The sequence below is a fragment of the Geotrypetes seraphini genome, chromosome 12, assembly GCF_902459505.1.
Source record: "Geotrypetes seraphini chromosome 12, aGeoSer1.1, whole genome shotgun sequence".
Classification (NCBI taxonomy): Eukaryota; Metazoa; Chordata; class Amphibia; order Gymnophiona; family Dermophiidae; genus Geotrypetes; species Geotrypetes seraphini.
This window is the reverse complement of record NC_047095.1, coordinates 104,048,964-104,076,270: the sequence shown is the minus strand read 5'-3', so window position 1 is coordinate 104,076,270 and position 27,307 is coordinate 104,048,964. Positions and strand designations below refer to the sequence as shown.

Here is a 27,307-nt window from a genome sequence, read left to right as displayed (position 1 = left end):
AGCTTGCAGGATTTTTTCCTTATTTTTCAATATTGGTGTGATTGTCAAATGAGATTTGCCCAGTTCATGTGTGCAATAGTCTTCACTGGTTTACCCCTATCTCATAGTCTAATAACTTTTTGTTTTACTTCTATATGAAGGCTTTTCTTTTACTTCTTGCTGCTACTAGGGTGTATTGGGTGTATTTGGTAGTCATGATTAAGGTCACAGTACACAAGATGTTACATCCATGAGATATGAGATGATGCCATGGATGTTAACTTGAATGGATATTATCCAAAATAACACAGAAGAAAGTATTTGTTGAGTGTAGATCATGTCAAACTATCTAAATTAACATCGGGACTACTTTTGTAAATAATTTGTACGACAGACATCATCAGAGACCCCTGAAGCAGGCCAAGAGCCAAAACACTGGCAGTGTTGGGTCTTTGTAATGAAAAAAAAAGAATCATCTGTCCAAGTTCTATTGGCGTGTACACTCTTTGTGGGTAACATACCTATATTAGGCCAGGGTTTTCCTAAAATACTGGCACCTAATGTTGGTGGTTATTGATGCATAATACATTCTTCACCTAAATTCTGCCCCTGGCCATGCTTACTTTTTGTGTAGGTGCTGGTTGTAACCTTGCTTAATTCAGGAAGGAACTTAAATTAATCATTTTGAATTATTTTTTTTAATGGTGTTTTCAATTATAAAGCCAATGAAAATATTTTGATCTCCATGCTGAATTTTAGTAGGCATAGGGTTACCATATGGCTCCAGAAAAAGGAGGACAGTTTGAGAAATCTGGGTTTTACATCTATTGCTTTCAATGGAAGTAAAACCTAGATGAATCAATCTATCCTTTTTTTGTCTGGAGCCATATGGTAACCCTAATTGGGCACCACTGATCTAGGTGAATAGCATTGGTGTCATTTATAGAATCTGGGCCTTGGTGACTCTGTTAAATGGCTACAACAAATGAACAGGTCCAGTTGAAAAAATGTTGGATTCTGCTACTGCTGGAAATAAATCCTGATTCAACTAAGATCTCTTTTGGTTCTGATCTTCCTCAACTGAGCAATGAAGTAATCAAAGACTTAACTACATCGAACAGATGTCTTGTCAAAGGATCTTGTTCTGTTGGAAATAAGATCTCTGTCACACAGCATATGACTCACAACAGCTCTAAGGTTTATGAGAACATGGTTTTCCAAGCATAATCTAAAAGAAACTAATCTGAAAAACTTGATTCTAGAGTTCGGTGTTGGACTTTATATGTAATCTAGTTCAATATAAAAACAAGTAGCAATTGGACACAAAATCCCAGATATATCTTCCAGCTGCAATGTTTGAAAACACAGAGTGAAGAAATAGGGAAGATAGTCATGCCTCTACAATAAGAAGGCCAGCTTGGTATGGTTACCATGAGTCTGTTCTGCAAGTTATGGTATGCTGTGAAGAGGAACAGGAGAGAAGAGATGCAATGGCAAATATATCAAAAAACAGAGGTGAGAGAGATGAGAAGACACAGCTTGTAGACAGCAGGGTGAGACCCAGGAAAATACCATTCATCAACACTGATCCAACTACATTCACCCAATTACTTGATAGAAGCTACAGAGTCTCTGAGCTTACTCTTCCCTGTACCATGACAACAGCAGAGTTCAAGGCATTTCTAAACAAGCCCTTGGAATGTCCAGACTGTCCATTATACACTTAGGCCCAGATTCTAGAAACAGTGTCCCAAAGTTAGACCACGATAGGTGTCCTACCACCTTCTAACTGACCAATCAGGATGCACATTTAAAAAATAAATAAATGTGGTGAGCGGTGCCTACGTTGAAAGTAGCATTTGCACACTTACAGAAATACCTAGGAAGGCCTAATGACTCATGAGGCTGGCATGGGCATGTTATAAGCCAGAAGAGGCCTTAGGCATCCTTAGGTGACTCTAGGTTCTTCTGTAAGTGCCATATAGGCACCTTAAATGTAGGTCTGTAAAATGCTGGCCTAAATTTAAGGCACCAGTTTTAAAAATAGCCAAATTCTATTAACAGCGTCAATGCATATTTGGCATGTGATCAGCAGTCTGATTTAGATGGCCAGCAATACTGACACCATTTATAGAATCTTGACCTCAGTCCATAAACAGGTATATAAAAATGACCACTGAGGCTGAAGTAGAGGAGAGAACATTATTTTAGGGGTCAGATGGTCAGCAGGAACTCATGAGACAAAACGTGTAACATTCAATTGACTATATAAATGAAATTTTAAAGACAATTATGTGGTTACAAATATAGTTCAGACTATGGGGCTCATAATCAAAATGGAAATACATCTAAAAACCGGCCTAAATTGGTAATTAGACGATCAGTGAGACAGGTCGTCCAAATGCTGATAAACGAACCGGGTTTTAAATGTATTTAAAAATGAACTAGGCCTTCACAGTGCTGCTGAACGTCCAGAGCTAAAAGGGGTGTGTCAGGAGGAGTGTCAAGGGTGGGATTTTGGTGGGAGGTGGGCCATTCTAGACTAGAGAGCAGCACGGGAACAGGGATGATGGGAATCCTGCGGGTTCCCCCTTTGGGTCATGGGGATCCTGTGGGTTTGCCCCTTAGGGTTGCGGTGATCCCTTGGGGATACCTCCGAGGGTCGCGGGTTTCCTGCGGGGTTGGATGGCACTCGACCAGGCCTGTTCTGTTTTCGGTCGGGTGGGGAAGTGCCACAAAGATAAGGGGCAGGGAGGGAGAAGAAAAGACGCTTAAGGGAAATGGGTAAAACTGAGGGGGGAGAAGGTCGCTGAAAGCACTAGGGAAGACAAAGGGGTGGAGAAGGACACTGAAAGGACATGGGGAAGATGGTAGGGGGGAGAAGAATGCTGAAGACAGAGGGGGAGAAGGATGAAAGCACATGCGGAAGACAAAGGGGTGGAGAAGGATGCTGAAAGCACATGGGGAAGGCAAAGGGGTGGAGAAGGACGCTGAAAGGACATGGAAAGGCGGGGAGGAGAAGGACACTGAAAGGACATTGGGAAGACGGGGGAGAAGGATGCTGAAAGGACATAGGGAAGACAGAGGGGGAGAAGGATGCTGAAAGGACATTGGGAAGACGGGGGGAGAAGGACGCTGAAAGGACATGGGGAAGACAGAGGGGGGAGAAGGATGCTGAAAGGACATGGGGAAGACAGGGGGGAGAAGGATACTGAAAGCACATGTGGAAGGCAGAGGGGGGAGAAGGATGCTTACAGGACATGGGGAAGATGGGGGGAGAAGATGCTGGCAGGGAAGAAGACAGAGATACCAGACTATGGGAGGAGCAGAGGGAAGAAGATGGGTGCCAGACCAATTTGGGAGGGGGGAGAAAGGGAGAGACACAGTAACAGAGCAAATAGAAGATGCAGAGAGAGGAGAGACAGTGGATGGAAGGAATTGAATGAGAACATGAGGAAAGCAGAAACCAGGCAACAAAGGTAGGAAAAAAATTCTTCTTTTTTTTTTGCTTCAGGATAAAGTAGTATATTAGTTGTGTTGATAAAAATTTATAAACATTAGAGGCTCTGGTAGAAACCCATTTACAAAGTATGTATTCTTCCCAATTAAAATTTCCAAATTAATAAAGTGTTTTTGCTTATTTTTAAATGTGTTTCTACCAGAGCCTTTAATTCAGTAGCATAATTAAATGAAATAACTATTTCTGTAGTTTATAGAGATGGGCAGGGACGTAGGGGATTCCTCACGGGGACGGGCAGGGACGGAGGGGATTCCTCGTGGGGATGGGTGGGAATGGAGGGATTCCTCACGGGGACGGGTGGGGATGGGTGGGAGTCCTCACGGGGATGGGTGGGGAGTGGTGGGACTTTGGCGGGGATGGGTGGGATTTCTGTCCCCGCGCAACTCTCTATTCTAGACTTAGTCTACTGCATGTATAACCAAAAGTTTTACAACACTGCTTAGATAGAACCTGGACGTTGTAACTTAGGCCATCTAAAACCAGGTCTAAGTCACAAGAAGATATCAAAAGTGACCAGATAAGCACTATAGATACAAAGTACAGATCCACACACACTGCCCCAGTGATCACTAATCCCCCACCCCCATAAAAATCGTAATAACTTCTTTACATATCTACCTCCAGAATATCAGCACCTGGCAGCTTGGCATAGGAAAGCCTAGTAGAGCTGCACAGATGTGGCTTAAGTGGTCTTGGGGGTGGGTTAGTGAACCATGGAGAGGAGTGCCCAGGCCCATAAGCCACTATAATCACTACATTCATGGTAAAACATATGCACCCCCAAAACCCTTTTTACTGCCATATAAGTGGCTCCTGCATCCATAAGGGCTATTGGGGTGATAGTTAGGTGGGTCTAGTAGATTCTGGGGGTGTTTTGGGGGCTCACCATGACCAATAAGGGAGCTGTAGTAAGATATTTATGTGGACCCTTTTTGTGAAGTTCAGAGCAGTGCCCTGTAAGGTGCCCCACTACTCTGGTGCTATGTCTGGGTGTCCAGTCCATCACTTTTCTGGCCCCTCCCACACTGAAAAGCTCACTTATATAAACTATAGGCATTACCTCCAATGGAAGAAAAAGCCTCAGGTATTATTGCGGCAGAGCAAGAAATGCTCAAACCTCCTCCACCCACATCATTGGCAAAAAACTTCCAGAAGGCGTGTGCTGCTACCACTACTCTATTTATGCAGGACTAAGATCGTTTGCAGCCTATAAACTGTGAAGATGAACAACATGTTAACCAACGCTTCACAGCGTATAGCTGTTTCTTCAGGTCTTTGTTAAATGTCACTTCCCCACTTGCGTCTGTTGAAAAAACACAAACAATCGTTTTATGTACCTTATTGTAGAATCTTGAGCAATATTCGATATGACCCACTGGGCTACTCACTGCTTGGATTGCTTTTTTGTTCTTACCAACGTCCCATCACTGTAGTGGTGTCTCCTATTCTATTTTAAATGAGGGCTCCACCAATCAATTCACTCTATGTCGCTTACATGGAGGATGTTGGCTGCTCCTCGCTGATTGGCCAGCCAGCCAGCCAAGACACTTCCAGGTAGGTTGACACAGACATACGGAGCAATTAATATCAGTCCCCAAAACTGTATGTTTAACAAATCACAGATTAAAAGAAATAATACCAATCTATACTCATGTTTAGACCTTTAGGTGTTATAGAATCGAGCTCATAAATCAAACACTGCTCCTTCTGTTGAAGGAACAGCTGGCTGTTCCTTCCTCACTTGTTATGCACAACATGATCCAGGACATAACACCAAAGCTGAAAAAAATCATGAGCCTGATCCAGGCAGTGTTGCACCATCGGAGCTTGTGTGACCTGTCTTTTGATATCACTTCTGTGCTCGTTCAGCCAGATCCTCAACAGTCTACTTGTTTGGCCAACATAGACTTTGGAACAGGGGCACACTATGCAGTAGACTACAAATCAGTCACACACGTGGTTTCGTATTTAAGGATATATCTCTTCTGATTTAAATTGATAAACTCTGTGGATGTCACCATAATTGCACAGTTCATACAACTACCACATGCAGTGTGCCCCTTTGTGTTCTAACTATGTTCTCTATGCTTCTCAATACAGCAGGACTTAATTCTTCCTTCAGATTTGCTCCCCTTTTATAAGATAGCCTAAAGGTATAATCCTTAAAAGGTGGCAACTTCTGTATTAGAGGCCAATGCTTATGCAGGATTCTATCAGCTTGTTGATTTTTTTATCAAATTTAATTGTACAAGTCAGAATATTTTCTTGGCTGGGTGGCCCCTTTTCCCTATTAAAACCCTATTTGCATATAATGCTCTCATACGCTTTTTGAATGACATGAAGTGGATACCGTCAGTGTTTTAACTTAGCTTTCAAGATCTTAGATTGAACTTTATATTCTGCCACCATACTGCAGTCTTCTATATCTCAAAAGCTGGAGGTGGAGGAGGTTTGAGCATTTCTTGCTGTGCCGCAATAATACACGAGGCTTTTTCTTCCATTGGAGGTAATGCCTATAGTTTAAATAAGTGGAGCATTCTTATTTGTTGTTCCAAATAATAAGTACATTTCTACATTGTTTCATATCCCAGTCAGAAACGGACATAGCTTCCATGAGTACTAGATATAACATTTGTGCTCTCCATTGACTATAACTCAGTCCTCAAGTTCAAGTTTCAAGTTTATTAGGATTTTATATACCGCCTATCAAGGTTATCTAAGCGGTTTTTACAATCAGGTACTCAAGCATTTTTCCCTCTAGATCCTATCCATGAATAAAGAATTGCTTTGAACTCAGAAAGAATCACCCTTAAAAAAAATCTTTAAGACCCTTAGGTACTGGATCCTATATATCAAAAAGCCAAAAAAAGCTGTAACTATTATAATACCATTTAACATGCCACATGTTACTAACCTTGAAAAAAATCTCTGATCAAAATTTATAAATCAAATTTATAAACCAAATTTATAAATCAAATTTATAAACCAAAACAAATGTGATATTGCCTTAGGATCATCACATTTTTAACAAAACCTACATAACCAATTGTCGCTCTATAGGCTCGCCAAATACACACGAGGTGATGGTAGCAAAGTTTGCAACATAAACAATATTAACAACTCACTTCTTAGCATTGCAACGGGAAGTGAAACAAAACAAAAAACTATACAAAAAGATCACCGCTGAAAAATAGCTGGAAAGTGATGACCACAAATGCTCACAGTCTAAGCAATAAAGTTCATGATCTGCAAGCCCTGATGTTAGAGGGAGACCTGGATATTGCTGCTATCACAGAGACATGGTTCAGTGAATCCCATGGATGGGATGCAAACATACCGGGATATAATTTTTTTTAGAAAGGACAGAGATGGTCAGAAAGGAGGAGGAGTAGCTCTCTATGTAAGGATTGATATCCAAATGACTGAAATGCAAGGAACCTGGGGAGAGGAAGAAGCAATATGGATCGCTCTGAAAAGAGAAGATGGAACTACAGACCTCCAACTCAATCACAGCAAATTGATAAAGATATGATTGTGGATATCCAAAAGTTTGGAAAGAAAGATGAGGTGCCGCTGTTGGGAGATTTCAACCTGTCGGATAAGGATTGGAAAGTTCCATCTGCGGAATCGGAAAGAAGAAGGGAGATTGTGGAAGCCTTTCAAGAGGCTCTGCTCAGACAAATGGTGATGGAACCCACTACACATACTCCTTCAATATCAACTGGGCCAAAAGCAAATCCAAACCAAAATTTCAAAGATTAACCTACAATTCATGTAAATACATCGACCCCCCAAATAAATTCTGGAATAAAACAGACACAACAATTCAAGAATGTAACCCCAAGGACTTCATCTCACAGTGGTGCAGTCTAAGTGCAGGTACCCTAGATGAGCTACCTCCAATATAACAAAAAACAGAATCAGCAGACAATCATATAAATGGTTTAAAAATGAACTACTCCTACTCAAAAGATAATGCAGACCACTAGAAAGAAAATGGAGAAAAAGTAACCAAGAGACCACAAAAACAGCATGGAGAAAACTAAATCAACAATACAAGCTAAAACTAAAAGAAAAAAGAAAGACATACTACACCAACCAAATAGGCAGGGACATCCAAGACACAAAAAAAACTATTCCAATTGCTAAAAGAACTCACAGACACCAACCCTATAATGACACCCATCCCCCCTCAGCCACCCTTTTAGTTGAATACTTTAAAAACAAAATTACAACTGCCAGGATTACCTTCACTGGAACCCCAACTCAACTAGAAGAGATCACAGAGCCCCTCACAGAAAAAGAATCAGCTGCAGCAGACAGAACCTGGTCCCACTTCTCCACTATACAATGGTCCAACCTTAACAAACTCAATAAAAAATACAGCCACACAGCCTGTGAACTCAAACACTGCCCTCCATACCTGTTAAAAACCTCCAGTACTATATTCTGTGTTCTCCTCTTACAATGGATTCAATCCATGCTCACAGATGGCCTTTTTCCGCAAGACCTCAGCTAAATCATCGTTACTCCGATCCTAAAAGACCCTAAAGGAGCAACAGACCAACCTTCCAACTTCAGACCCATAGCCATTTTAAGTCAAGCTAATGGAGGGCCTCATAGCTAAACTCCTCGCCAACTACCTAGAAAACCACAACTTACTCCAGTCCTACACAACCAATTACACAGAGACACTACTAGGTTACCTCCTGGACACAGCTAGACAACACCTCAGCACAGGCAGAAAAATGCTGATTATACAACTAGATCTCACCGCAGCTACGTTAATTGGGTGATGGGATAATCGTGTGCCAGACACCAGCACGCCGAAAATCCAACGCTGACAATTCGGCGCAAGAAAGAAATGCGCCACAGAAAAACTTATTTTTAAAGAGCTCCGATGGGGAGTATGGGGGGAATTCCCCACTTTACTGCATAGTGTTTGTGCTGCCATTGGGGGGTGTGAGGGGTGCAACCCCTGAGGAGTAGTGGCTCATGGCCAGTAGGGGGCGATGTCTATGGGACAGTAATGGAATGGACGTCAGGACATGATGGTGCAGTATTTTGTGGAGTTTTTCTACAAAAGTGCCTGCTTTTCGTATGATTCTGGGTAACTCTAGTTAGATACAAGCATATGTGTTAGTTAAGGCCACGCTCAATAGAAGTGTACGAAAAGTTGGTGAATAAAAATCTGAATATGGATGTAGCCAAGACCAGAAAAACACACTACAGATTAATATTAAGAAAAAGCATAATAAGCTAGATCATAGAGGAAAGCAGGATATACATGAACTCCATCTCTGTTTTTCTATGTCTTCTGCTTGGCTTTACTCCATTTTGTGTTCAGCCTATATTCCTAGTCTTTGTTCAGGTTTTTCCCGCTTTTAGCCTTGTGGTTCTAATTGATACCAGATGTGCCTTAGGAAGAGCATATTAGATTACATATCCGAATCTGAGATATAACATGCATTAAATATGAATGAAATACATGGTATGAATGGATGAATGTTTGGGGCCCTTGAATGTGTGATATGTGGTGGTATGAATGATTTGTAAAAGAAGGGTACTTAAAATGAAATGGTTTATAGAAAGAACACTAAGGAAAAATCCTGAACACAGCATCTGGAAATGGTTAAGTTAGAATCATAGACCTGTAGCAGTTTCCAGCATAGGAAGGGGGGCATTGGAAGCCCACACTTAGGACTGTGTAGGTATAACATGAAGCTGTCAGGTTTCAGGGAGAGGGGGAAACAGCCCCTCCTTCTCCTTGACTGAGGCTGACAGGATAGGGCCATGAAGTTTTCAGCACTTTTTAATGCAGGTTCTCGTAATATACTTTTTTAAAAAGGACAAAAAGAATATTGGATATGTAATAAAATGTTTATGTATATTCAGAAATGAATGTAAACAAAAAATATGATTTCTGGAACTTTTATTCCATGTTAAAAAGAAGGTCTTTGTCTAAATTTAAGTACAGCGTCTGTTAATTGATTGGCTGACAGCCAATGATGTCAAACTGGACTGAAGGTATATATTGGGGAGCTTCGAAGTATCGGATTGAGATCGTTTTCAGAAGACCAGCATTTTGACAAGTATAACAACCTCCCGCTAACGCAACTAGCCTTTTGAGGCCCATGATGGAAAAATAAAACAAATAAATAATTATTTTGGTAAACCTTGCGTTATGCATCATTTCCATGTTTTTGTTATTTTGCACACCTTGAGTGAAAGCTAGCAGCTTAATTGGCAGCTGCAGCTTTATGAGTGCACTGGTGGCTCATTATCCATGCTCAATTGGCTCACGAACAGGGACTATGCGCACCATGCGCACTTCACGTTCATTGGTGTTTTCACATGAAACTTTGGCGGACACGGTTTTCTCTTAGGGTGTTGAACATAAGGTGAAGTCTGTTCTCAGATTAACAGACTGGCAAATCCCATTGAAGTGTGGAACGTATCCACAATTCATATGCATATTTAAGGTATGAGCAGGAGAGGAAACAAGAGGAAAAAATGGTGGAAAACGGAGAAAAAAAGGTAACAAAAAATGTAAGTAGCATGTAATAAGTTGTAAATATGTAATTCATGTATAAATATGTACATAGAGGGGTGTTGAGGTTATAATATGTAAAATTTGTATGTTAATGAAAAAATCTGAAAAGAGAGAAAAAAAGGAAAATAAAACATCCAGGGGAGAAGCAGCATGGTCTCTGGCTTCTTAGCTACAGTCCACATTGCTCCTCCCCTGTGAAAATGAGAAAGGAAAAAAAAAATTTGGTTTTTCTCTGCTGAGTTGCATGACGGAATTAAGTTACGGAATCTGAAGAAAAAATTTGATCTTCTCTGCTGTGTTTTCAAGTTGTCTCTCTGAATCTAATTTTCTTCTCTTTGAAAAGCAAAACAAAGATTTTCCTTTCTGTGAAAAAGTAAAAAAGTCAGTTCTCTGAACTTGTTTGGAAAAAAGTTTTCCCTCGCTCTTTTCAGCTCCCTTTGTCTGAAAGGGGAGGCATGCCTTTAAGTGAGTGATTTCAACCCCTCCTCTTTCTCCCTCAATGCCTTCCACAGTGCCTGTTACGTGAGCTGGAAGGCGGGCTTTTTTGAAGGCTTTCCTTTGTTTCCTATGAGAAAGAGGGGGAGGGAGAGAGGAGGGGGTAATTCAGCAGCATGGAGTTTTCTTTGTCATGAGGCTGGATACTTTTCAGCAGGTATTTCTTTAAAATATGTTTAAATATTAGCTAGTTGAGAATTTTAAGATGTAATAGCTTGCAATTAAATTAAGAACGTGAGAATATAAGGACCCAGAGGGGCTTAGCATACAACATAGCCTCTCTGATTAAACTTTACCAGCAGTATGTCGGAATGTGTGTTTAGAGCAAAGGTTTCTTCTTTGTGGTTTTTTTTTTTTACATCTCGGAGCAAGTTTGTTTGCATAAGGAAAAAAAAGGAAAGGACTTTATGTAGCTCGAATATTTTGAATTGCTAGCATTATAGGAAAAGTATGGAGAAATAGGAGTCATGATATAAGTTTGATTAGAACTGGGTGTAGACTTTAGAGAATATATTTTCCCTTGTTCCTTGAATTTTAACAGTTATCAAATGGGACGGTGACTGTGGGTCTAGCAATATTTAGCTAAATTTAAGCATGTGGGTTTCAGACAGATGAGGGAGAATGAGGAATGTGATTTTAGATGAGGAATAATCAGAATGTGATATTAAACGAGGTGGATTTTTGCCATAAGTGAATGGACACAAGAAGTTTGAACAGCTAGATTTGGTTTAACACTGAATTGTTATTTTGGAATTGTATAGCAGTATAGAAAGGAGCTGTTTCAAAGCAGGAAATAGAATGCATTAGAATGTGAGAGAAAGTTTTGTGAAATATGTTAAGGAAAGTGTTATGGAATGTATTTAGCAGTGAAAGAATACTTTTGTGCACAGAAAAAGATTTATTCTAACAATAGATACCATGCTTAAAAGAGAGATTCTAATTAGTTCTGAATATGTATTTTTGTTCCCCTGCATGGCTTATAAGGTATTTTTAGAATTGTGAATTGCCTGAATGTATGTTTAGGGATTGATCACATTTTAAATGTACTTTAAAATTAAACTGGGAAGTTTAAAATAAAAGACTAACAAAGATAGAGGTTAATTACCTATATTTTTCTGAAAATTGAAATATATGATAAACAATGGGCTTGATAACATTGATAAAGGTAATGAACAATTTTAATAAACCTTTATGTAAGTGGGTGGATTCGGAGCTGAGTTTTTGCTTAAATTTTTACCAGTAAGCTCTTCGGAATAGGAACCTGATACAGAATATGGATTGAAAATAATTCCCTGGCACTAGCAGAAAGTCTAATTTTGCCCTGTAGATAATGGGTCAGCATTTAAATTTTCCTGTGGCCATATTTGGTATCACAGGACCCTGAAAAAAGTTATTGAAACTGTGCTTTGTCTTCCAGCAAATACAGATTACAGTCTCAGTAGAATTCCAGTCAGCTGTCTGCAGAAAAGTGGGGGATGGGTCCCACCATGTTTTTCTTTGTGCTCTTGTTAATGAACATGTGCTTCCCTTGCAGGACTTACACTGATCAACTGTACCACATTCCACCACTAGAGCTGTGAAGAACACAGAGAAATCCAAAGCTGAGTTTTCGGCGGGAATTTCAGTTTTTCTTTGTCCTACTAATAATGTGCTTATTTTCAGAAGTAGCAGTGCATTCTTCGGCGTGCTTTTCACATGAACAAAGAAAAGAAAGAAGGCATCCATGTACTCCCTAGCATCTAGGAGCAGTTCCGTAGAGATAGCAATGACAAGCTTGAATTTTCCCCGAAAACGCTGCAGCACGAACTTTTAAAGTCATTATCCAGTTTTATTTAAATTAATTCAGAGACTCTGACCTTACAAGTTGCTAAAATATTTGCAAAGACATTTTGGACTCATAATTTTGAAAAAACAGACTTTATCTTAAACCGCTTTACTTTAAATCACTTCATTTGAATTAGGCTTCTGAACATTAATTATGCTTTTGCATAATCCAAAAGGCTTATTATGACATTGTATTTGCAATTGTTTTTCTTTATCATTGTCCTCATGCATTGTTCTCAGAAAATATTTTGTTTATCCTGTATTTTAAATTTTACTTCATATTACTGTATTCCATGTACAGTGGCAGGTTTAAGCTGTCACACATTGCAACAGTGTCGTTTAATTGGGGTTAACTGCTGACATCATTAGTCCTTTTAATGATTTTAATTTATATTAGAGAAATGACTTTTTGCACCACACACAGAAAAAAGAAAAATTATATCTAGAATGCATTCACTGAGTGCATTATCTGCACATGGGTTAAATTTACATATTAGGCACACATTTGGGTTTTCTTAGCACTCTGTAGAATTTTACACCTTATTGATTTAATTCTAGATTACTATGCATAACACTTTTGAGCATAGGGACCAATTCTAAGTTAGGTAATACTGAGGTTCTCTTATTTTAGGGAAATCTAGGGATTTAGATATGTTTAATATATATCTAAGGTTCTATCTTTCTCTTAGCTATACTTTTATTACATTTTCTGACCTATATACCTCAAAAGTACTGGAGTTTCATTGATACCTCTATGAATAAAAGAACAGACACAAGTTTAGTCTCTGCTCTGCTCTAGGGCTATTGCACCTGGACTAGAACAGACACTGCCTATATGCCTACCACTGGAATGGTAAGTTTCCTATATGGTGCAGCTTAGCCAGCAACTTAAAATGGGTTGAATGGATTTTATCTAAGATAGTGGATGGGATTTGCTTGCATTCTCACCTGAGAATTCAAGTATGCTTTGGGTAAGATCTTCTAGGCAACTGCCTTTGCAGGCCCAGGTAGTATATTTTTCTGGCTTTTGTGCAGTTAGTCCTATCTAATTGGCATTAAAAGAATATACTTGCACAGACACACACTGATCCATAAGAAGAGCAGCACTGGTTTCGGGGAAAATGGCAGAAGCACTGATAAAAGAAAACATCGATCAGCATTTTGAAAAACACGAACTTCTGATAACCAGCCAGCATGGTTTCTGCAAGGGAAGATCGCGCCTAACGAACTTATTGCACTTCTTTGAAGGGATCAACAAACGGATGGACAAAGGAGACCCCATAGACATCATATATCTAGATTTCCAAAAAGCCTTTGACAAGGTGCCCCATGAACGTCTACTCCGGAAACTGAAGAACCATGGGGTGGAAGGAGACATACATAGATGGATCAGAAACTGGTTGAAGGGTAGAAAACAAAGGGTAGGAGTGAAGGGTCACTACTACGATTGGAGGAGGGTCACGAGTGGTGTCCCGCAGGGCTCGGTGCTTAGGCCGCTGCTATTTAATATTTTCATAAATGATCTTGAAACAGGGACGAAGTGCGAGATAATAAAATTTGCGGACGACACAAAACTATTTAATGGAGCTCAGACTACAGAGGACAGCGAAGAATTGCAAAGGGACTTGAACAAATTAGAAGAATGGGCGGTGAGATGACAGATGAAGTTCAACATGTGGGGAGCAGAAACTCGAGGTACAACTATACAATGGGAGGGATGTTATTGAATAAAAGTACCCAGGAAAGGGATTTGGGGGTAATGGTGGACATGACAATGAAGCCTTCAGCACAGTGTGCAGCGGCCACTAAGAGAGCGAATAGAATGCTTGGTATAATCAAAAAGGGTATTACAGCCAGAACGAAAGAAGTTATCCTGCCGTTGTATCGGGCGATGGTGCGCCCGCATTTGGAGTACTGCATCCAATATTGGTCGCCGTACCTTAAGAAGGATATGGCGTTAGTCGAGAGGGTTCAGAGGAGAGCGACACGTCTGATAAAAGATATGGAAAACCTGTCATATTCTGAGAGATTGGAGAAGCTGGGTCTCTTTTCCCTGGAGAGGGACAGATTCTTCAAAATTTCTAATAATAAAAGAACAAAAGGGCACTCGGGAAAGTTGATAGGAGACAGATTCAAAACAAATACTAGGAAGTTCTTTTTTACCCAACGTGTGATGGACATCTGGAATGCGCTTCCAGAGGACGTAATAGAGCAGAGTACGGTACTGGGGTTCAAGAAAGGATTGGACAAATTCCTACTGGAAAAGGGGATAGAGGGGTATAGATAGAAGATTACTGCACAGGTCCTGGACCTATTGGGCCACCACGTGAGCGGACTGCTGGGCACGATGGACCTTGGCTCTGACCCAGCAGAGGCATTTCTTATGTTCTTATGTTAAAAGAAACCCCCCTGAGATCCAGAGGTAAGACCATGAGCGCCCCAGGTATGAATATCACGTGCGTGAACTTACGTAATATTCAAGAGGGGATTGAGGAGTAGTGGCTCGTGGCCAGTAGGGGGCGATATCTATGGGACGGTAATGGAATGGACATCAGGACATGATGGTGCAGTATTTTGTGGAGTTTTGCTACAAAAGTGCCTGCTTTTCGTATGATTCTGGGTAACTCTAGTTAGATACAAGAATATGTGTTAGTTAAGGCCATGCCCAATAGAAGCGTACGAAAAGTTGGTGAATAAAAATCTGAATATGGATTAGCCAAGGCCAGAAAAACACACTACAGATTAATATTAAGGAAAAGCATAATAATATTCCTTTTATGTATTTTGCTATTAAGCTAGATCATAGAGGAAATCAGGATATAAATGAACTCCATCTCTGTTTTTCTATGTCTTCTGCTTGGCTTTACTCCATTTTGTGTTCAGCCTATATTCCTAGTCTTTGTTCAGGTTTTTCCCGCTTTTAGCCTTGTGGTTCTAATTGATACCAGATGTGCCTTAGGAAGAGCATATTAGATTACGTATCCCAATCTGAGATATAACATGCATTAAATATGAATGAAATACATGGTATGAATGGATGAATGTTTGGGGCCCTTGAATGTGTGATATGTGGTGGTATGAATGATTTGTAAAAGAAGGGGTACTTAAAATGAAATGGTTTATAGAAAGAACACTAAGGAAAAATCCTGAACACAGCATCTGGAAATGGTTAAGTTAGAATCATAGACCTGTAGCAGTTTCCAGCATAGGAAGGGGGGCATTGGAAGCCCACACTTAGGTGTAGGTGTAGGTGTAACATGAAGCTGTCAGGTTTCAGGGAGAGGGGGAAACAGCCCCTCCTTTTCCTTGACTGAGGCTGACAGGATAGGGCCATGAAGTTTTCAGCACTTTTTTAATGCAGGTTCTCGTAATATACTTTTTAAAAAAGGACAAAAAGAATATTGATATGTAATAAAATGTTTATGTATATTCAGAAATGAATGTAAACAAAAAATTATGATTTCTGGAACTTTTATTCCATGTTGTTATCAGAAGGCCAGCATTTTGGCAACTATAACGACCTCCCACTAATGCAACTAGCCTTTTGAGGTCCATGATGGAAAAAAAAAGCAATAAATAATTATTTTGGTAAACCTTGCGTTATGCAACATTTCCATATTTTTGTTATTTTGCACACCTTGAGTGAAAGCTAGCAGCTTAATTAGCAGCTGCAGCTTTATGAGTGCGCTGGTGTCTCATTATCCATGCTCAACCCCCACATTATAGAGGAACTTTTCCCCAAAAAATCAGAAAAAGTTGCATTTTCTCTATAATGGAGGGTTCCAAACCCCCAAACCCCCCCCCCAACAGCAGCGCAAACACTATGCATTAAAGTGTATGATGGTTCCCCCCATCCCCCCCCATCAAAGCTCTTTAAAAATAAGTTTTTCTGCGGTGCACTTCTTTCTTATGCCAAATTGTCTGCACTGGATTATCGGTGTATTGGTGTGTCTCGTGCCATTGATTATGAACCATTAATTGTTATGTTATGTAAAACTTCAATAAAACTTTCATGAACTTAAAAAATAATCTCACCGCAGCATTTGGCCTGGTGGACCATGACATCCAACTACAAATACTAGATATAATAGAAATCATAGGTAAGGTACACCCATGGTTTCAAGGATTCCTACAATCCAGGACTTACAGAGTAAAGACAAAGAAAGAAATATCAGAACCATAGTCCAACCCCTGTTGCACACCTCAAAGATCACTGTTATCTCCAACACTCTTCAACCTCTACATGGCATCCCTTGGCACCTACCTTGACAAATTAGGCTTAACCTCTTATAGCTATGCAGACATCATCATTCTTCTTCCTTTTGATCAACCAACACGCTCCATGACAGACACACTACACAGAACACTGGAATCAGTAGCAACATGGATGAAAGATCATAAACTAAAACTGAACTCAGACAAAACAAAATTCATACTCCTCGAAAATGATAAAATCCCAACCTTAACAAATTAGTAATAAACTCAATCACATACCCCATTCAACCCATTCTAAAACTTCTGGGAATGATGATTGACAGATGCTGTACCATGCAGCCACAATCAACAAAGCAATACAGAAATAATTCGCAGTCATGAGAAACCTAAGGCAAGTTCAAAAATTATTCGATAGAAAACAATTCTAGCTCATAATCCAGTATCTAGTCCTAGGTCTCCTTGACTACTGCAACATCCTATATCTCCCCTGCCCCACAACAATAATAAAACAACTACCTGATCTTCTCTCTATTATTTCCTGGAAATGATCAGATATCTTCTTTGTACTCCACCTTCTATAACACGTCTGTAACCCGCCTTGAACCTGAAGGTAATGGCGGAATAGAAACCTCTAATGTAATGTAATGTAACTACAAACAGTACATAACAGAGCCCTGAGACTAATATATTCACTAAGAAAGCAACCACATCACCGAGGCAAACCTCGACTCACACTGGTTCCCAGTTCAAGCAAGAATACTATTTAAATTCTACTGTGTATTATTTAAATACATAAATGGTGACAGCCCAGTCTACTTGAACAACCGCCTAATCCAAACTTCCACAACCAAAACATAGGAGAACCCACACACCATTCACGCACCCTCCAATCAGGGACGTCAAATAAAAAAACCTGTATGATGGCCTTCTATCCACACAAGCAGCAAAACTACATAGTAACATAGTAACATAGTAGATGACGGCAGATAAAGACCCGAATGGTCCATCCAGTCTGCCCAACCTGATTCAATTTAAATTTTTTTTTTTTTTTTTTTTTTTTCTTCTTAGCTATTTCTGGGCGAGAATCCAAAGCTTTACCCGGTACTGTGCTTGGGTTCCAACTGCCGAAATCTCTGTTAAGACTTACTCCAGCCCATCTACACCCTCCCAGCCATTGAAGCCCTCCCCTGCCCATCCTCCTCCAAACGGCCATGCACAGACACAGACCGTACAAGTCTGCCCAGTAACTGGCCTAGTTCAATATTTAATATTATTTTCTGATTCTAAATCTTCTGTGTTCATCCCACGCTTCTTTGAACTCAGTCACAGTTTTACTCTCCACCACCTCTCTCGGGAGCGCATTCCAGGCATCCACCACCCTCTCCGTAAAGTAGAATTTCCTAACATTGCCCCTGAATCTACCACCCCTCAACCTCAAATTATGTCCTCTGGTTTTACCATTTTCCTTTCTCTGGAAAAGATTTTGTTCTACGTTAATACCCTTTAAGTATTTGAACGTCTGAATCATATCTCCCCTGTCTCTCCTTTCCTCTAGGGTATACATATTCAGGGCTTCCAGTCTCTCCTCATATGTCTTCTGGTGCAAGCCTCCTATCATTTTCGTCGCCCTCCTCTGGACCGCCTCAAGTCTTCTTGCGTCTTTCGCCAGATACGGTCTCCAAAACTGAACACAATACTCCAAGTGGGGCCTCACCAATGACCTGTACAGGGGCATCAACACCTTCTTTCTTCTACTGACTACGCCTCTCTTTATACAGCCCAGAATCCTTCTGGCAGCAGCCACTGCCTTGTCACACTGTTTTTTCGCCTTTAGATCTTCGGACACTATCACCCCAAGGTCCCTCTCCCCGTCCGTGCATATCAGCTTCTCTCCTCCCAGCATATACGGTTCCTTCCTATTATTAATCCCCAAATGCATTACTCTGCATTTCTTTGCATTGAATTTTAGTTGCCAGGCATTAGACCATTCCTCTAACTTTTGCAGATCCTTTTTCATATTTTCCACTCTCTCTTCGGTGTCTACTCTGTTACAAATCTTGGTATCATCTGCAAAACTAGACTTCCAACTCTCCAATGTACTGATCACGACCCCAGACTACAAAATTTTCAGAAAAGAAATAAAAGCCCTGCTATTCAAGAAATCCTTGAAGACAAACTAACACCACAAGTATCATCTCAATCCCCTTGTAGCAACCCACTCTACTCTGTAATACCTCTGGAAATGCCCAGATAACTTCTTATGTAATCCATCTTGAACCGCAAGGTATTGGCGGAATATAAATCACTAATGTACTGTAATGTAATGTAACAATAAATTTTTCCCATCCAACCAGTTTTAAGTTTCATATGTTCTATATCAGACAATTTTGTTTCTTGTAGACAAGCTCTGTCTAGTTCCTGACGATGGACATAAGAAAGTAATTTAGCACAATTATTTACTAAATTTATTCCTGAAACATTTCAAGATGCAATTCATTGTGATGAGGATGATTTAACTTCCATCATCCCAAATGAAAAAAAGATATCTTTTGCAATAAAACAAAATAGAAACATCTAGAAGCCCAGCCCTTCCCCCAGATGTAAACTTGAGCCATAGTCATGCAAGTAGGAAATATACATATATAATAAAACAAAATCCAGAAAACAGAACAGGGTAAATTATGAAAAAAATGAAAATAAAAAGCCCATACAAATAACCAAACCCCAAAATATGCACTCCTGGAAACCCACCCAACCTTACTTAATTTCTACATATTTCAACTGTGATTGATTATAGGTAAGAATCACTTTAAGCAGTTTCACAAGATTGATTTAGATTCAGCATTCAAAAGTGCATATTTTGGTCACAAGTAGTTTGTGACATTAAAAAAAATAAAAATCTGTCCTTAAAATTAACATGCCCACATGGTATACATTAGGTACAGGAAGTTTTTTTATGTTATTGGAGAGTTCAAGGTTAGAAATTAAACAAAATTTTACAGTGGAAACTGAACTTGGCTCTCTCAGGATACTCTTCAATGCACTGACCACTGGGCTGCCCCAATACTCTGCACAGACCTCTGTGAGGCCATTTTCTACACATGCTGCTATAGAGATGTTCATTTCCATTATTTTATTTCTTTTATAATTTGGATGTTTCATTTTGTAAAATGGATGTTTATTCTGGATGTTCCCAGTATGTACAGTTCATCTCACATACAGATGAACAAGCTGTATCCTGGTTAAGAACATAAGACATAAGAATTGCTGCTGCTGGGTCAGACCAATGGTCCATCCTGCCCAGCAGTCCGCTCCTGCAGCGGCCCCTAGGTCAAGACCAGTGCTCCAAATGAGTCTAGTCTCACCAGTTTAGCATGAACTTGTCCAACTTTGTCTTGAAGTCCTGGAGGGTGTTTTCCACTATAACTGACTCTGGAAGAGCGTTCCAGTTTTCTACCACTCTCTGGGTGAAGAAAAATTTCCTTATATGTCCCTCCAATGTTATTTAAAACACACCAAATACAACCTAACCAGAACAAGAACCACTTCTAGCAAATCAATTGGATGACTTCTGCTCAGCTTAGATCAGTGGTCTCAAACTCACGGTCTGGGGGCCACAAGTGGCCCACCAGGTACTATTTTGAGGACCTCGGTAAGTTTATCATAATCACAAAAGTAAAATAAAATAGTTTTTTGATCATATGTTTCTTTAGCTATAAATTACAATATTATTATTAACACTTACCCAAAAGGAAATATTTATAAACTAAGAGTTTTACCTCATGCAAAACTGTCATTTCTTTAATAAGACATTAACAGGTTTTTTTTTTTCCTGAGGCCCTCCAAGTACCTACAAATCTAAAATGTGGCCCTGCAAAGGGTTTGAGTTTGAGACCACTGGCTTAGAGGCAGCAGTGTGATAATACATGCTATATTTAGCTAAATAAATATTCAAGTTCATGATAGATAGGCAGATGAGAGTACATGCACAATTCTTAGGCACATTAAAAAATTAGTGTGGTTGATATTAAGCCCATACAGGTCAATATTTTATAAACCACCATGACAGAATTAGGCCCAGATTTTCAGTGCAGGGCATGAGGTGTCACCGGCACTGAATATCTGAGGTTATTTGAGACTGTAGCAGCTGACAGAGTATGTTTAAATTGCCCTCTTCTGTTCAAAAATTGGTTTAATCTATGAACACTTAGCATATACCTGTACATTTGACTTTGCAATTAGATGTCTACTAAAAGTATAACTTTAATTGCCATCCTTTAGTTTTGCAAGCTTCTAACATTTATTTGTTTGTATATTCTTTTATAAATTATGATGGTCTGTAGAAATACATTAGAAAATAGGAAATAAATTAAAATGTAGATGTCCCCTTACTTGTGGGTAGTGGTATATTGAGATCACATCTGATATTTGACTTGATCCAACAGCTGAGAGACCTTCTATGATAGCAGCAAGTGTGCCAGATGTTTCACAGTTATAATTAATGTTTGGCATGTCTATTTGTGAAAATATATTCATGGCAGCCCTAAGTTCCATGAGCCGATTATTGTAAGAGTCATAAAGGTGATACCCCAGTGTGAGGTTGGGCAAGAGTGATGAGTTGTTAATCTCCTCTACTGCATAGACAAAAGCCAGGAAGTTGTAGTAGTTGATGATATGCCTGTAATGAGATTCAGTATCAGATAATATAAAATAAACCATGAAATGAAAGATATAATAGAAACATAAATACTAAATAAAAAAAAAATTGAAGCATATGTCTTCTGTCCACCACTGAAAATCATATCTCATTCCACTGTCTGTGGTATTAAATTGGCCTTAGCAAAATTTTGTACTATACAAGTGCCATCCTCAAGAAATGGACTGACCACAATATGCTGCATGGTTGCACTATTATCAGAAGTGACCTCCAACACAAGCACAAGTCCCAAAATGCAGGAAATGTTAATACAAAAGAGGTACTTCCATAAATAACCAAAGGTTCTACTGAAAAGGATATTTGTTTATGTTTATTAATGTTTGATATACCACTTAAGCATGTATTCCAGATCTGTGTTTCAAAGATTATTCCTGCCTTGGGGTTCAATAGGTTTCTAAATATTGATCTGGCATAATCTTCAACAAATAGGCTTCAAAAACCCAAAAACTATAAATACCAATACTATGAAAACTTCTACTATAAAAAATTGGTAAAACTCTCCTTTTAAACCCAATACAAGGATGACAGCTGCACTAAAATTTCAAAGATTAAGTGAAGGGGTTTCAGTATGGGCTCAATTATCTCTATAAATGACCAAAAGCCCCAGGCAGGAATTCATAGATGACTAGCACCAGACCCAAAGGTCTAAATAAATCCTGCCCAGTACATCATGATTACCCTTATTTAAAACATTTAATTAATAGCATTAAATAAATATAAAGTGCAAATGTGAATCCCCTCTTTTTATTCCCTTATTGGATGCATGTTTGCACTTTATATTTATTTAATGCTATTAATTAAATGTTTTAAATAAGGGTAATCATGATGTACTGGGCAGGGTTTATTTAGACCTTCGGGTCTGGTGCTAGTCACCTATGAATTCCTGCCTGGGGCTTTTGGTCATATATAGAGATAATTGAGCCCATACTGAAACCCCTTCACTTAATCTTTGAAATTTTAGTGCAGCTGTCATCCTTGTATTGGATATAAAAGGAGAGTTTTACCAATTTTTTATAGTATAAATAATCTTCATCAAAACATGGTGCCATGTCAGATCCCTTGGATAAATATAGAAATTTCCCTCTTCAACTGAGCCTTTAGTTGTTTATGGAAGTACCTCTTTTGCATCAAGATTTGCAGCATTTCAGGACTTGTGTTTGTGTTCATTTGTTCTCCCTTGTCTCCCTTTCTGTTTCCTTGGTTTTGGTGTACTATATCACAAGTCTCAGATAGGGAAGAGAATCCCTATTTTTCCATGTCAGCCTTGAACTGCCCATGGGGAAAATGAGTTGATTTAGGTTCACAGCAGGAGCATTGAATCACATCTCAGGACTTCTAATCTTGTTAATATCATTCTCCAAATAAATAAAGTAAAATAAATAACATCATTAGAAACATTACTAAATCATCCAATAAGTTGAGAAAGTGCACAGTTCATTTATACCTTTGTTTTCCTTCTCTTTTCCAATGTTTCTACTTATCAGCAGGTACCAACCACAAAAGTAAAACAGTCATCAATCCCACATCCACACAAGAGTAATTTCTCTATTTTACCACCAATATGTATAAAGTTGAAAGGGGATAGATTCCGTACAAATGTAAGGAAGTTCTTCTTCACCCAGAGAGTGGTAGAAAACTGGAATGCTCTTCTGGAGTCTGTCATAGGGGAAAACACCCTCCAGGGATTCAAGACAAAGTTAGACAAGTTCCTGCTGTACAAGGACGTATGCTGATAGGGCTAGTCTCAGTTAAGGTGCTGGTCTTTGACAGGAGGGCCGTCGCGTGGTCTGACCCAGCAGGGGCTATTCTTATGTTCCTCTTTTACTTGCAAAGTTTTAAATAGTAATTATTTCCAAAGCAAAGAATCCATGCATCATTTAGCTTTAGAAATTATCCCAGGAAAACTGAACACATATTAACTAAGGGTGTGCAGACCAAAACTTTTTTCTTTAGTATAGTTTTTCATGTTGGTTACAAGTTTTCACTTTGGAACTCTTCAATTTTCTTGATTGCTTTGGGAAACTTTGACTTACAAAGTAAGGTCTTTAATTAAACATACCCCACTGTAATGGAATAGATGAATAAATGTGCAATCTATGTCAAGTGCAGAAGTAAAGGCATCCCAGTGTTCATACCCTACCACTATTTTCTACCTTATAATCTACAGAATTAATAAAGTTGCTATGACATAATCTATGGAATATGGAGTAGGGCTTGAAAAGGTTTATATTTCCTATTTACATGCACAACTATTTGAACAGCTGAGCTCTTGGGACCCAAAATCCTAACAATCAACCCCATACTTGATAAATAAAGCTCTGAAGAGGCAGGGAAGGGAATATAAGGATGTGAACAGCTGGCTATCCAATAATATGTAGCTGTTTGATTGGAGTTTGAGCATGCAATATTTTTAAATAGATAAAAATGAATTCATTCTTTTACGATAATCAAATATATGAATGTTGTTTGGAAGTCTCCATAAATCTTACTGTATTAGGGAAGAACCCGAGCAGATCATAAAACCCAAGCAGCCAAGAATTGATTCATTTTCATGGTTTATCATTTTAGAGAAATACTCCAAGAGATAACGTTATTTAGTGATAAAGAAGAGAACAGAAAATTCTTATTAAGCAACAGATTTATGGACAGAGAAGGGAAAATTCTATAAGCATTGGAGTAGCGTCAAAGCATTTGGTGCTCTGGGTCATGGTAGAAACTAGAGAATGACACGGTGAAAAAATTGGTCCCCGTCACCGCCCCGTCCCCGTCTCACCATCCTCTGCACCGCCCCGTCACCGCCATTCCCTTCACCGCCCCGTCACCGCCACTGCCACCCCATTCACCGCCCCGTCACTGCCACTGCAACCCCATTCACCGCCCCGTCACCGTCACCGCTGCATACATAAAAGCCTCAAACGGGTACGATTTTAAATACTTTTCTTTATTTACGTATAAAGGAAACATTCTTTAAAACTTTAAAACTTAGTTAAATATTAGTTAATAACTATACAAAAACAAACACGACGTACTTTTAATGCTTACAATGTTAGCCTACATGGTAAGTAGACGCGGCCGCTGTACCTAATCACGGCAAAGATCTCCCTGCCGTGATTAGCATAGTGACCGCGGCTACGGCTGCAAGTCTCCCCTCCCCCCAGCGATCACGGCAGGAGGGCACCCAACCCCTCCTGTAGACCCCCCCAACGGCCCTCCCGACAATCGCAGCAGAAGGGTACCCAACCCCTCCTGCCGGTCCTCCCAATGGCCTCCCCTAAGATCGCCGGCAGGAGGGTACCCAACCCCTCCTGCTGGACCCCCCCCAACGAACCCTCCCACCCCGGAACCCCCTTAGTCTTACTTTCCAAGTTGGACCGGACGGCTCCTCACACGTATGGCCAGCAGGCTTGCCTCCGTCCAAATGAGGCGGGCCCGCCCCTACCCTGCCCAACCCACAGGATCCTAGGGCCTGATTGGTCTAGGCACCTAAAGCCACTCCCGCTATAGGAGGGGCCTTAGGTGCTTGGGCCAATCAGGCCCTAGGATCCTGTGGGTTAGGCAGGGGAGGGGAGGGGCGGGCCCGCCTCATTTGGACGGAGGCAGGCCTGCTGGCCAGACGAGCGAGGAGCTGTCCGGTCCAACTTGGAAAGTAAGACTAAGGGTGGTGTTTCAGGATGGCGGGGTTTGTTGGGGGAGGGTCCGGCAGGAGGGGTTGGGCACCCTCCTATTGGCGATAAAGGGGGCCGTTGGGGGGGCCGGCAGGAGGGGTTGGGCACCCTCCTACCAGTGATCATAGGGGGGCTGTTGGGGAGCTGGCAGGAGGGGTTGGATATCCTCCTGCTGCGATCGTCGGGGGGGCTGTTGTGGTAGGCAGGAGGGGATGGGTACCCTCCTGCCGCGATCGTTGGGGAGGGCTGGTTCTGTCGGCATGAAGGGCTGGGCACCTTCCTGCCGGTGATCGTCGGGGGGGGGGGGTTCTATTGGCAGGAAGGGTTGATCTGACAAATGAGGAGCCAGTATATTGGGGGGGTGGAGTCAATGCGGCAACGTGCAAGTTGGATCGAGAGTTGGAGGAGACAGACAACATGGCGGAGACATCAAACACCCGGTCACGAACACGGTGAAACACAGGTAAATAGCGGTTCCTAGAAGGGGGTACATTGGCCTGCGGGGACAAATCTTTTCACCGTTTTTGCGGGCGGTGAAAACTTTTATCCCCGTGTCTGCGGCGATTTGGCTTTGGAGTCTCCATAACCCGCAGCCAAACCGCAGCCACGCCGCAGCTCCCTGCGGGGATCGCTCCCCGTGTCATTCTCTAGTAGAAACCTCAACCACAGAGGTTCTTTATGACATGTAATGCCACTGTAGGCATGGCTAATGACGGAAGTGGCATTAGGCATCATAAAGCACCTCTGTAGCCATGGCGCTGTTGCGTGATTTTTTTAGGTGACTGGCAGAGTTTGGTGACTGCAGATAAAAAAAGGACATTGTAATATGGAACATTTCAAAATCATAGTCAACATATTAAAAAATCTAGAAATGGAAACAGATTTTTTAGCAGGAATTAAGAAACACATAGAATTAGTATTTTCCACGGAATGAATATTTGAAAATCAAGGTGCATTTGTATGAAGTTGAAGTAAAAAGTTTTTTAATAGGTGGATAACTGAGGTGGTACGATTAGTGGTTAGGGCTGTAGCTTCAGCACCCTGAAGTTGCGGGTTCAAGCCCTGGACAAGTCTTTTAACACACCATTGCACCAGCACATTAGTCAGATTGTGAGTCCACTAGGACAGATAGGAAGAAAGACTTAGGGGTCTTTTTATCAAGCTACGCTAGCGGGGTTAGCATGTTGGACACTTCATCATGCGCTAACCCCCGCGGACGGCTAAAAAACTAATACCTGCTCAATGCAGGCATTAGTGGCTAGTGCGGTAGGTAGTTTAACGCATGGTATTATGCGCATTATACCCCTACCGCAGCTTGATAAAAGGACACTTAAGTACCTGATTGTAAACCAATTAGACTATAAGTGGTATAAATCAATCATGAAGCAATGAAGGACAAAACTTCAGATGAATTTCCTTGATCAATTCCTCCTGTGTGACTCATCTTATAGACATGTGCAGACTGTTTGGAACAAGAGATGCTGTTAAGCCTTTATATCTGGTGGGTTGTTTTTTTTTTTTAATCAATTTATCTAGATAGTATTGAAACACTTTACATTTGCATTCATGAATATATGAATGTTTGTTTTTTTCTTGAAAATTAAGTGCTAGATGTCAGACACTAAACTGTAGGTTTCTTAACTGATGTACTTCAATTTTATTGTTTCTTAATTGCTATATTCCAATTTAATCGATTGTTAATGTTTTATTGATTGTATGTATTTTATCATGTTGTGAACCGCTTTGAACCTTTTTAGTATAGCGGTATATAAAAATAAATTATTATTATTATTATTATCCAAGAAAAGTTGCCTCAATTAGCCCCCTCTCTTATGAATGCAAAGTGTGGGTTTTAGCACTGGCAGTAGTGCTCCGATGCTCATAGAATTTCCATGAGTGTCAGAGCAGTTACCGCCGTTGCCAGCGCTGCTGACGCTATAACCCATGCTACGCATTCATAAAAGAGGGGGTAGGTGCCTACTTCTGACATTAAGTTGTAAATCCATATTCAATATTCAGTTGCTCTGGTCAGTTTGAATTTTATTTGCCACTTTCAGCAATCAACAAATATACACTTATTTGATGTCACTATTATGGCTGGCACTGAATATCCAATTAAGGAGGTTAGCACTGGAACTAATCCAGATAGTGGCAATATTGTCTGCTATCCTGATAACTTCACTGGATAACTTAGGACACCCTGGCACTTTATACACAAAGCAGAGGGGTCTTTAAAGATATTCAGAGACAGTGCACAGATGGAGCCTGAGAATATCCCAGTCAGCAGCACTTATCCAGTAAACAGGTTCTCTTCTATGGCAAAGTGCTCAGGAATATTA

The 27,307-nt window shown here is 40.3% G+C and overlaps 1 protein-coding gene across 1 annotated transcript in view; it reads right to left on the bottom strand.

Moving 5' to 3' along the window:
- The window catches only part of LOC117346209 (vomeronasal type-2 receptor 26-like), a 45,368-nt gene that overhangs the window by 17,461 nt on the left and 600 nt on the right, over positions 1 to 27,307 (bottom strand). Inside the window, exon 2 of the mRNA XM_033915610.1 lies at positions 20,979 to 21,264. Within this exon, the coding sequence (XP_033771501.1) occupies positions 20,979 to 21,264 (286 nt within the window). The remainder of the gene's footprint in view (positions 1 to 20,978; positions 21,265 to 27,307) is intronic.